The 13,179-nt window shown below is 41.8% G+C and overlaps 1 protein-coding gene across 1 annotated transcript in view; it reads right to left on the bottom strand.

Moving 5' to 3' along the window:
* syngap1b (synaptic Ras GTPase activating protein 1b) overlaps positions 1-13,179 on the bottom strand; it is a gene marked incomplete at both ends in the record, with an annotated part of 123,771 nt that overhangs the window by 31,731 nt on the left and 78,861 nt on the right. Inside the window, 4 exons of the mRNA XM_079163912.1 lie at positions 1,571-1,669; positions 2,043-2,196; positions 7,778-7,899; positions 11,591-12,087. Coding sequence (XP_079020038.1) covers positions 1,571-1,669; positions 2,043-2,196; positions 7,778-7,899; positions 11,591-12,087 — 872 coding nt within the window. The remainder of the gene's footprint in view (positions 1-1,570; positions 1,670-2,042; positions 2,197-7,777; positions 7,900-11,590; positions 12,088-13,179) is intronic.

Below are 13,179 nucleotides of genomic sequence, written 5' to 3' on the forward strand. Positions count from 1 at the left end.
ACAGAAATGTGTAATACGTCATGTGAATATTTTGCTTTAAAACTATTTATACTGGCAGCGATTTGAATTTTCAACAGTTGTTAACACCTTTTCAATGAAAGGTTAAAAAATGTGCAAAGGCAGAGGACCAACTATACTGGGATCCCATTAACCCACAACAGCGTCTGACAGTCTGTGTGAGGTAAAGTGTTGCTGAAGCTTAGCTTAAGCTACTGTGAGCTATTTTCTTTTAGCAAAATGTTTTCAGAGAATTTTTGTTCCCCCCCTAGTTAACAGTTACGCAGTGGAAATGTCTAGGGCTTTTATTGTGAAAGGTAAAAACTGAAGGAGTGGCTCTGGTTTGTGCTGCCTTTGTGTAGGTTGAGAGGAGTAATAAAGTGTGCCTTCTTGGTTTGGACTCATGGATGTATCAAGAGAAATCTAGATACAGCGGAGGAGGGGCGCATAAAGCTGAAAAAGTTTGACTTCTGAGTCTAGAATTCCAAATGTTTCTAAAATACCTTCATCCCCGCCTCACAGCCCTCGTTCTCGTGCTCATTCACATGAACGGAGGAAGGGAAATACCTATAGATTCGGCTATTTTTTATAACTTTTAGGACATAATGATTAAAATAAGGGCTAACGTTCACACTACGAAGTTTATTTACCTAAAAAAAAGAAATTTGCAGATAATTTAAAGATGTCTCTTTTCCAATTTAAGTCGAAAAGGAAAAAGTTGTTTTAGGCCTCACAGCATTGCGTGACGGACCCAGAAATTGAAGTTCTACCGTCTACCCACTAACAACAATTTTTGTTCAAAACCAGCTGATCTTCCCGTGGGCTTGTTCGGACTATGAAAGCTCCGTGATGTTGTGCAATGTAAGTGGAAGCTTTCAGTGGAGATATCTCCATTCTGCAAAACGTGATTGGTTGATGCCTTTATTCGCGGTAAAAACGACCTTGTTCCTTATTATTAGGATTCTGTGTAAAAAAAAAATGTATTGACGTGCGAGAAAAAAAGCCCCCTGCTAAGGCCTTTAAAAAATTCAAAGCGCGAGAAAATTGGTGAACGCCATAAATCTTTTAAATTATTCGTATAAGGCACTTAAGAACCAATCTGTTCATTCAAGTGGTTCTTGCATGAGGCCCATTCACTGACCTGGACTCATCAGTATTCAATCTTTCAACCTCTTCCGGATCCTTTAGCATCAAGTCTTCACAGACATGCTGGGTTGGTTAAACACGAGCCCGCTGTGTGCAATTTCATGACATCACATTACCTGATTTGTGGATAGTTAGATAGAAGTTTCTCAAACAACAGCAATTTGGACCCTTCCGCCCTGCAACATCGCCTTGTGCAGCTTTAATACGTTTGCGTGGAGAGGCGACTACAATTGTTCAACACAGACACACACACACACACACACACAGACACGAAAATGGAGTTCACACAGACAAATGAAGCGGTGCGCTCTTATTGAAAACAGACAACAACGGGAGACGGGGAGGAGAGAGAGAGACACACAGACGGAGGGATCATCCGTTTTTTGTTTTTTTTCTACCTCTACCGCATCCCTTTCTCTCCCCTCACCTTGTTGGGCTTGACAGCTCTCTGCAGGTTCTCGATCCATTTGTCTCTCTCTGCAGCTGAGCGACACGCAAAGCACTTGGTTCCCGACGCCGTAGTCACCTGAGGTTATAGCCAACGGTAAATTCAACAACCACAGCCATTAGTTACTATGGAGACTGCAACCAAGGCGCCAAAACAATGTCTTGTATTCACTCTCAACCTCTGTGGCGTTCCGCTAATGGAGAGATGGTGGGGGGGAAGAAAAGCTGACACTCTTGCAGCAAGTTATGTAGGGGAAAAGGGTCCTTTCAGTGTCCTTGTTTCTTTCATTCCTCACATGTGAAAAAAAACAACACTTTCAAATCAAAGTCTGCTTCACATCACTGTCACTCGTCAGGATGGAACAACATTTCTTTGGTGATATTTACTGTACAGTACACTGCACGTTGTGAGCGTGTTGTTGTTAGTCCACGCCGTGCACCTCAGTTCTCACCTCAAAGCAGTACTCTTGTCCCAGGATGCTCGAGTGGACAGGTTTGATGATGGCGTCCTCGTCCAGGGCGAGGTCCAGCGCCTCGGCGGCGCTGCTGGGAGACAGCAAGGACTCATGGGAATGGGACTCTTTGAAGCTCTGCATCAAACGGGTCCTGGGAGGAATGACAGTAGTGGTTAGATGTGGAGAGGGGGGGCTCTTTCATTCAAGGTTGCATTACACTTCTGTTGTGTTTACATGAAACTACAGGACATTGCTGTTTGTCAATGTATGAAAATGATGGTCATTTTAAAGCCCGGTGGCGTACTTTGAAGAAAACCACATGTCATTTTCATATTTTTCTTTGTGCACTAACAAACAAGCCGTACGAGTGCTGCACAATATGTTGAAATATGGCAATAAAGGCTGTTAACACAACCATTTATGAAGAAGATGCTCAGCTGATAACACGAGATGTTTCTGTCTGCGATGAGGAATATCAGCAAAATATTCCATACAAAAAAATATTGTGAAAACTTCCACTGTTCTGACCATAGCAGGAGGCAGGAACAACAACACCATATTTTTTTAATGTTTCATGTTTGAGACATCGTGACAAATATTTTAGAATTGAGTTGGTCCTGCAGAGATGTAGCCGACACTGACTACATCATATTTCTGACTTTTCAACATTTTGACTGTTTGGGCTGTAATGACTCAAAGCTACAGTCGGCCTATTAACCTTGTGATGCTAAGAGGCAAAAAGGAGAGAAAGAGTGCGCTACACTTCAGGCAATGAAAAATAATGAACATTTTGAAACTATTCATTGTAAATAATTGAACAGGCAGCTGTGAAGTGAGCAGACTGATCGAGCTTCTAATAGCAGCTAAGGTTCATTAGCAGAATGTTTTAAGGAAATCCAGTAGATGGAATGGACCGCAAAGTGACTCTGAAACGCTCATTATAACCTTGTTTTTCTGTGTAAACAATTGCTCGTATCATGACAGCATTTACACACAAACAAAATAATATGTTGTTACATTTATGGCATTTTTTTTTTTTTTAAAGTTCAATAAATTGACTCTTCATTTTTTTGTATTTACGTAGCTGTCCTAACAGATGTATCCGGTCTTTCTCCTCCAGGCAAAACATTTTAAACTGTACAAACAATATCTTAACATGATTCTTCATAATATTATATAATATAATTCTTACACACACATAAGTGAGCAACGTTTTCGACCAAAGCCCATCAATAATGCTCACCTACACACTTACTCCCACACTCACATGTGCGCACAGAGGCATGTAACATCACAGAGCAGCTCGGCAGACAGTCACTAAGACAGACGCATGATGAAACAGAGAGTCTAACCAGAGAGCGAGGAGCGACGCTCAGGTGTGACGAAGCCCCTCGCAGAAGAAAAGGGAGGATGGAAATGAGGAAAAAGGAGCGAAAGAAAATGATACTGTATGTCCTCCGTGCTGCGTCCGACTCTCAGCTTCTCCCCCTGCGCTCTGCTTTTTGTCGACATTCAATCATAATGTTCATCAACAGTGCAGTGATTACATGTAGGGGACCAGGGGGAGAGAAAAAGAGAGAGAGAGAGATAAAAATAGACCCAAAGAAATGAGTCAGATTGGGGGGAACACAGAGGAGAAGAAAGAAACAGTGGGGGAGGTCAGGAGAGGATGTGGGAGAAGGAATGACTGAGAGAGGAAGGGGTGAGGAGATCGAGAGAGAAGACCTCTCAGAGGAAATCGCTTTGATTATGTAAACAGTGGAACCTTTGGAGGGGAAGAAAGTGAGCGCATGGATTAGAGGAAAGAAAGGGAAGGGAGGTGGAAAGACGGACTGAGAAGAGAGCAAGAGTGCTGGAGGTAAAAGAAGGTCGAAGGTCTCAGTGGGGAGCTGAAGTGTGGGTAGAGTCAAACATGAAAAGACTCTCAAACACACACACACACACACACACACACACACACACACACACACACACACAGACCTTGCTGATGTTATTCAACACGTCACGACGTGAACCTCATATCTGAGCAAACAACCTCAGCACCAGTGATGATGGACTAGAAACAAGGATTCAATTAGCAGATAATTCAAATTTAGAAATATTGAAAACATTCACTGCAGTGAACTAAAGCCGAACACGTCTCCCAGCCAGCTACATGAGGACATTTAACTCAACTAAACAACTATGTGTGTAGAGCAGAAACGATTACTCAATTAATTTATTAATCTGTTGGCAAAAAAAATATATTCTGCAACGATTTTGAGGCAATTTAATCAAGCAAAAAGGTCAAACGTTTAATTTAAATTGAGAGGATTTTCTGCTTTCCTTTGTTTTGTATAATTGTGGGCTGTTTGTCCAACAAATCAAGAGACTTTAAGATGTCAGCTTGGGTTTTTAGGATTACATCGGACTAAATGATTAATCAAAAGAAATCATCGGCAAATTAATCGATAATAAAAAGAAAAAATTGTTGCAGCCAATATAAGGTTTAACTAATGTTACAGCAATGCGAGGCGAATTCAAGGCCAATAAAAGATCCAAATATTTCTGACAGAAAATGTATCTGATAAGTGATCATTTCAATCATTCATCAAGCAGACATATCAAACATTTGCCACTTCCAAATAGACTGTATATAAGATGTACAAGTGGATGTACAAAAGCTGAATAAGACATTTTTAGGCGACCAGAAGGATTACAGTTAACTTTCACGAACTGAAAACACACGAGAAAGACGAAGGCACGGAAAACTCCCGGACCAGACGACACTGTGGTAGCGACCTGTCAATCACAAGGTAGACACACCCTAAAGCGTACTCTGCTTCATCGTCTATTTTACTCTAAATGGATCATAATTTACTAAATGAACATCATGATGTATTGAAAAATATTTGAAACTATCGAATGAGACCATAAACTCATGTTTACATTTACCGAGGTAATAAATCAAGTGAGAAGTTGAGTCATTTTCTCATAGACTTCATTAAAATCAGATTCCTTTTTGTAATAAGAGGAGTTGCCCTCTGATGGCCATTTGAGGATGTTCTGCTTTTTCAGTTTTATATGATTGTAAATTTAATATCTTTAGGTTTTGGACCAAAACAATGGTAAGAAATTATCCCTGGCAAAGGAATACTAGTTTTTCGCTATTTAGTGGCATTATACCAAACAAGTAATCTATTATTGAAGTGCTTAACAGACTAATTGATGATGACAATATGCAGAACATTATATTTTGAAATGGAGGTCATACAGACATACAGAATAATTATGTACGAGTTACACAACAGGGTGACCTACAGTATTGTAAGTGAAGGGAACTCTGAGACCCATTGGGGTATTTGTGAACAAAAAATATGTAAAGAAAAATACAGTATATCCTGTTTGGGAGCTCAGAGGCATGTTTATGGCTGTGTGAATTTCAGACTATGGAGGAAAAACAGCATGTCTTCTCGGCAAAAATCTCTCTGGATGAATAAAGATAGAAAAAAAGGGAATAATAATGATCAAAGCTGCAGATGTTCGCCGACATGCCTGACAGAAAACATCCAGAGCTCAGAAAATGGCGTTCAACCTCGGCTCTTGAGTATTTTGCCTGTTCTGTCTCCTCAGACCAGCCGGGGATAACAAACATCCGAAAACCTTCCCAAATGAATTAACCATGTGGAAACGCACCTTGGCAGACCCCTGGCTCACAAAAGGTTGCAGCGCTCTCCTGAGTGCACTGTTGCCCTGTGTTTACATTATCGAGATGACCTTGCTCATGTTTGAAGTTTGAGTTTAACTCGGCTGTAGCTGTCTAGCGGGAGTTTATAGATAAACTGAAAGGACAAAGTTAAAGCTTAGAACTATTCCTGGATTCATTCATTTGTTTATCAATAGAAAATTAATTGGTAATTATTTTGACAATTTATTACAGTAGTCATCTTTAAAGCAAAAAAGTCAAACACCTTGTTCCAGCTTCTCTATTGTCTCAAATGTGCGGCTGCTGTTTTTCATCCTATATGAGAGTGGAAGTGAATATCTTTGGTTTTGGACTCTTGGTTGAATGAAACCAACAATCCTGAAGCCATTATGTTGCTTTTTAAGGAATTCTGATTGTGAAAATGTAAAAATCTTTGGTATTTTTTTGACGACACTTACTGTGGACACAGTCCAGTCTTTTTTTAATGAAGTCATGTTTCCCAATTTTGGTCTTATAGATCGTCCCTCATTTATTTCTCTCATAACATCTATACCATTCATCAAAGTGGAGCTGCAGATAAAGAGAAGTTGAAGAGGTAATTCTTTTGTTTTTGTGCAAAAGAGGCTTAACTCAATGGAAGAGTTCATAAAATGTAATAATAAAAGCACACAAATGTAGCTTAGTTGTTAAACAGCAAGACAACATTCACATTTCCTAAAGTGTATTCTGTCATATATCTCCTGTTTCTCCTTCAAAATAAAAACTTTTCAGAGCAAACTTCTGCAAAAACCCCAAATTTGGCACTCTGAGAACATTTCCCATCAACAACTACCAGTGTAACTCTGGTGCTGCTGTGCCTGCTGAATGGCAGTGCTGCTACAACTAAGTACATGATACAGAGGAGGTATAATTAAGCAAATCTCCCACTGACTCATTATGGTCTGTACAGCCGCCATATGGCTGTCTGCTGGTTGCCATGGAGAGAGGGAAATGGTTTTTCAACGCCCGGCAGAGAAACAGCGACGGTGCCGAGTGTTTTTTATTATAAGTGACACAGAGAGTGTAAAATAAACAACAATTTATAGCAGTGATGGATGGAAATAGATACAAAAAAAAGGTTCAGAGAAAGAGATAGAAAGAGGTCAAGGGAAAAGAACGAGATAGAAAGAGGTTGAGATGCAGAAAAAGATTGAGATGTAGAGATTGAGAGGTCGAGAGAAAGAGAGACAGACAGAAAGAAGTCAAAAGAAATAGACAGAAAGAGATGGAATAGTATACATTAAAAGAGGTTGAGAGAAAGAGAGAGAAAGAGGTTGAGGGAGACAGATACAAAATAGCTCGGGAGGAAGAGATAGAAAGAAGTCGAGAAAAAGATTAAAAGAGGACGAGAGAAAGAGATAGAAAGAGGTCAAAACAAAGAGACAATAAATCAAGAGAAAGAGATAGAAAGAGGTTGAGAAAGATAGACAGAAAGAGGTAGAGAGAGAGAAATGGGAAGAGGTGGAGAGAGACATGAATACAAAGAGGTCGAGATGGATGGATGGATGGATGGATGGATGGATGGATGGATAGAAGAGAGAGAGAGATAGAAAGAGGTTGAGAAAGGTTGAGATGTTTGGATAGAAAGAGGTCGAGATTTGACATTTTCATGGACCATAATCATCATAACCATACACTCTATATACCTAAAACAATAATATCATTCATTTCTGAGCAGCCTCCCCTTCTAACTCACTAGTCTAATAAAACTCACATCTTTTCCTCAATATATTGTTCTACACTTTTCAATGACCACTAACGGTGTTATGCCTCATCCCAACTTCCTGTTTCAGGGAGAGAAGCTTTATATTGTGTAAGTAGATGGAAAAGTAAATAGTTTGCGATGCCGTCACATTGACATAACAAGTCTGGGAGAAAAAGACAAACATTTGATTTGATACATAAATGCAACTGCACACTGTTTGCATATCAACACAGCCAAAAGCAGCCAGACACAGCAGATTAATCCAAAAATACTTGAAATCACCACACACGCTCACTCACTGACCTGTCTTGGTCGGCACTGCGGAAGCGGGGGAGGATCATGTGGCGGAAACTGCTGGTTCGGTCCAGTTTGGGCTGACTCTTAGCCCTCTTGATCGAGCCCTTCAACCTTCTACTGAGGAAACTCTGGAGCGGGTGGAGGAGGAGAACAACGAGAAAGGGCAGACAGATGGAGGAAGAGAGGGAGGACGTGCATGGCGCGAAGTTTCAGAGAAGAAGAAGTGGCAAAAGTAAGTTGGAGAAGATGAGTTGATCGGTGAAGAGAGAGAGAGTCGGGTATGGTTTAAGGAGAATGTTTAAAGTATGATGATAATGATTCCCATGGAGTCAGTGGGGTTTGTGTGAGATGTAATTAAAGTAACAACAAAATCAGATGGAGACACATGAATGAAACACGCGATGTGTGATGGGGGAGAGCACAAGGTTAATTTATTATCAACAAGAAATCCCACACCCACACATGTCCACTTGCCCACAAGGGAACTGCAGTGTTGTATCAGATCCTGTGGTGGGCAGTGGTGAGCCATACAGTCCGACAACAAGATCAGCAGATCAAGTCTGAAACACGGGTCCAGTTTGTCCTGCATGAGCTTCCTTACATGATCAAACGACACAACCTGAGACACTGAAGCAGTCAATCATTTGTTATGAGGGAGAACGGGACTTGGGGTTCGTCCCAATACCCACACTTGAGTTTTAGTAAAGTGCAAACTTGAAGGACTGGTCGACATAATCTGAATCCTACATGACGGAAGCGTTACGTTTTTTTATGCCTGCTGATTGGTGTCGGTCCTAAAACCTGCCTACACGCGTACTACCGCCAACAGCTGGACTGGTGTTGCCCAAGTAGACGTGGTGAATTGTGGGATACATTTAGCTCTGAATACGTCTTCAAAGTGGTCTTTAAAAAAAGTGCACATCAACTGTGGATTAAGTGTACTGTGCGTTGGTACTTTTCGGACGTGGGACACACTTGACTTGACCTGGCGGTGTGTGAGCGTGCACTCAAGTTGTCAGGAAGGCATCGTAGGTATTGGGAAAGACCCTCGGAATGCCGGACCATCCTGCCTACAACAAACCTGACTGGACTTGAACCACAACTTTATCGCGACCAGTTCTTAACAGTGTCCTGCAAACTGCTCCATTGAAAGTGAAACAAGAAATTCTTAGCAAGTGAGAAAATTGCCAAACATTGGGTTAATTTAACTTGTTTACTCGTTCAAAGAAATACATTTGACTTTGTCATGATTAGTAATTCATATTTCAACATAATGTGTCACTTCTATATGTATATCTTGGGAAAAAACTACATTAAGAAGACGTGACATTTCCCACCCGGATGACATTTCAGCCCACTAATAGCCTTATAAAACCGAAAACAATGACATTGTTACGTTTGCAGACCATAAATGTTGAGTTTTCATGCTTCAAACTTTGAACTGAAAGCTGTGAAGGTAACTTTAGAACTTAAAGCGTGTGTGAAATATCCCTTTGTGGTTTCTCTTTCTTATGTGCCTGAAAGAAGCGTCATGTCTTCAGCTCTCAGGTGCATCCTGAAGACTCACAGCAATACCATGTATATACCTATAGCATAACAGCATTACTGAGTGGGAGAATGACTGGAGGGAAATGACACCTCATCATCTGGCATGAGTCAAATGGCTTTGAAGCCTGTCTTGAGGATATGACTAAAGACTTGGCTCCATCTGCTGGTTCCAAGCTAATGGCCTGCATGACTAAATCTGATTGGATTAGCCGCTCCGTCTGACACTTTAAGTCTCAAAGAGCAAAAGCATTCAGTACAGACAGAGAGGCAGAGAAAGAAGCCGGAATCACAATGAACCGCAATAAAGGGAGGTAATAGTGATAAAAGGGGGGGAACTTTATCTTCAGTGGCTACGTTTGCGTACACAAAGTCACTCTGTCCACATGTAATAGCTGTGGTGGGATGTCACAAAACAGGTACTTTACTTGAGTACTTTACTTTTTACTCTATATGTTTAATATAATTATCTGCAGATTAAATAATAATGAAATTAATTGTTGTAATACAGCTGAAATACACTGGAGGGAGATTTTTCCTGCAATATGAGTACGTTAACTTTTGACAATTTAGGTTAAATTTGCCAGTAATGTGCCGCTTGCATACTTTTACTTCAGTGACATTTTCACTGAAGGACTTTCCTTTCTAATGGAGTATTTTTAGGATCAAATGAGTCTCTCGCAGGGAGTTAACACCACAGCTTACATGAACGATTGTAACATTATTGGCTGCAGTTGTGATCTGCATAATGTGCACTGATACATATTTGTGGCTATATTAAGGGATAAAGTAATGGTAAATGGGTATATGCAGGTTTACCACTACACCAAGCAATGTGCTTTTTGGGGGATTTTTGTGTCCTGTGATTTACAGGAAGAAAAATGTAGGATAATCGTAAACCTCCGGCCCTTCAGGGTTGTTCATCCAATCTGAAATATTGATATGAAAACACTCATCCCCGCCACTATGCAATAATAATGAAACACAAACAATTTGACCAAGACAAAGTGGGGCTTCACTTTTACTCTAATGGATTATCTGGCTCCTGTAATTCTCAAGTCTGTGGAAGCTGTTTTTCATGCTGCAGCAGTGAATGGGCAGCAAATAGTTTTTCCTGTGAAGGGAGAAAAAACAACTCCTGCCATTTCCAGTTCCAGTGACAGTGACAGTGTGCAAACACCAGCAGAAATAACAGAAAGGAGATGGGCAACAAAGAACACTGGCACAAACTTAATAAGCCACCAATCTATGCTTTAAGCCCTTTTATGTGCACGTTTGATACCTTGTGATTGAGTTTCTATTGCCATGAATAAAACAATAAACAGATTATTTTTGTCTGCAGACAGAATGTGTTTCGCTGTCAGCTTCTCTCTCCCTCTTTCACTCATGTTGCCTTTAGTATGAAAAACAGCGACATTCTTTTCTATTACTTCACTTGTGTTGACGTTAAAGAATCATACCAGGAGCTTTTGCGTGTTTTAACCCTTTTACTACAAGCCCCATTTAATTCAGATCACAGGAAACCATGTGTAATCTTTTCTGTCGTTCCAGGTCTATTGGTTTTCATTTATTTTTCATAAGATGAAACTCTATTCGCAGACTTGATTCTATATTTACTGTATAGATATATATGGTGCTTTACAGGACACAAAAACACAAAAAGATGAAAACTAAATAAAACACCATAAAATAATAAATTATTCACTGAAAAGCTGTTTTTCAAAAGTGTTATTTTTTGCATAATGATCGGCTATAAATAGGCAACATGATTAATTTTAGTCTTTTATTGATTTTTTCCTCCCCTCTTGTTTGCTTCTGCTTGCACTTCATTGGATTTGAGAGGTTTTTGTGTTGCTCCTCCCCTGTGCAAATTCATGAAGTTCCTATTATTTGTTATGTGTTAATTCAAACACATCACCATTACAAACAAACAAAATGCAGTGCAGACTTTTTAAATGTACCTGCATTTAAACGGCATTACCACACCATAATTAAGTAACTTTGACAAACGTTAATGCAGATTACACACCTCAAGACTCTATTAATTGATTTTTGTACGATTGGGAGATGAAGACCAAAGGCTTCCTGGAACTGTAGAACAAATAATTTACAGCGTGCATTTGAAAATAGTTTGACCTGCAAACACACTGGTATGGCCCTTTGAGGCGCACCGTGAGACTATCCTGGATAAATAACATGAAGGAAAAAAAAGATGTTTCTATGCTACAGGCTTCCTAAATGCTGAAACCAATCAGCCATGTTTGTGTCACATACCTCAACAGGGGGCAGTGGTGCAATAAACGTTCCTCCTGCCACTGGACTCAACCCGGCAGCCCTCCAATCTCCGCCCCAGTACGAGAAGGGGGAGGAGGAGGAGAAGGCAGCAGGCGAGTGGGGCAGGGTAAAGGAAAGGGAGGGGGAGAGGGGCAGCGAGCGGGGCATGGGGGGCGTGCTGGGCCCTTTCCTGGAGCCCTTTCGGTGCTGCTGCCGCTGCTGCTGCTGCTGCTGGCACAAGGCGAGGGAGGGATAGACAGCCAGGGAGAGGGGGAAAGGGTAAGGCGGGGTGCCGCTGGCCCGGCGGCCACAGGTGTGTGGCGGGCCCAGGGCGGGGGGAGGGAGGAGGGACAGCGAGAGGGACGGAGGCAGCGAGCGGGGACGGGAACAGGGGGGGTTACTCACGGATTGTCGGAAGGGTTGAATTGGGGCAGTGGGAGGGACCTCCATGCTGGGCTGCTTCCCAGTGGCTATGCTCTTCCGGCGGGCGCGATGATCTAAGAGACAGAGAACGAGAAAAGGTCCACAGGTAAGACTCTAATCCCCATCGGGGGGGAATGGAAACATTCAAAGATGAAATTAGGGCAGAAGGAAAAATTGCTTTGCCGAGACACAGGCAGAGCGAGAGGATGTGGGGAGAGAAAGACGGGGGCCATTGTGGGAAATAAACAGCTACAGAAGAGCTGTTACGGACAGTCTGCCTGAAGGAATGAAAGAGGGCAGCAAAGCATATGAGAGCGAGAGAGAGAGGTCAAAGGTGAGCGAGGCAGAAATAAAAAACCATGCCGGTTCACACACGTTCACCAGCACTGCCGCTGCGTTTGCCGCTACACACATATAACTCAGATACACCTTCATCCGCGGAGGGGAGGAGGTTGACGAAGTGGGCGAGAGACTTGAGAGATAGATTTTCTGTCTGGACGTCAGATGGGGCAAATGTTAACAGTCTGCATGTTGAAGGGAGGGATCGGGAGATGCACGGAGAGAGAGAGGAGCGAGCATTAAACAAACAAAGCACTTATTGACTTCCGTCAGCGTGTCGGTGCCTAATGCACTGCATTGGTCAGTAAGGGAATAAACTCCTGTCCTACGCTTGATGGATGACGGAGAGAGTGTAAATGTACAGTTAGAGAGCAGAGGAGGCCTGGTTGACCTGGCCGGCCTGCTTAATCACTGCGGCACCAACAAATCACATCAAAAACCAGAGGGAATGTTGAATACATACAAACACTGACGGTATCGCCTGTTTTTGTCCCGTGTCCTCCACTGCCCAGTCCCTCGACCAAACGTCGCAAAACTCAATAAAACGTCAGGACGGAAGGGTGTCTCTGCATCACTGTCCTCACAGGAAATTCATGTGCATGCATTGTATGATGGAGGTGACTTTTGAAACGGCCAGCAGAGGGAAAATAAGACCACAAATGGCTCTCATGTTTCACAGAACAGAACTACGAATCTCACTGCGTGCCTATAAATCAATAAATGGTTTGGCCACAAATACATCTCTAACTTGCTCGTAAAATTTGAAGTTAAGCCACACTTGTGAGGCAAATTAGCAGAAGATCTGAGGTGCGTCTGACTGACCTTTA

This window comes from Pholis gunnellus (assembly GCF_910591455.1).
Source record: "Pholis gunnellus genome assembly, chromosome: 8".
NCBI classification, from domain to species: domain Eukaryota; kingdom Metazoa; phylum Chordata; class Actinopteri; order Perciformes; family Pholidae; genus Pholis; species Pholis gunnellus.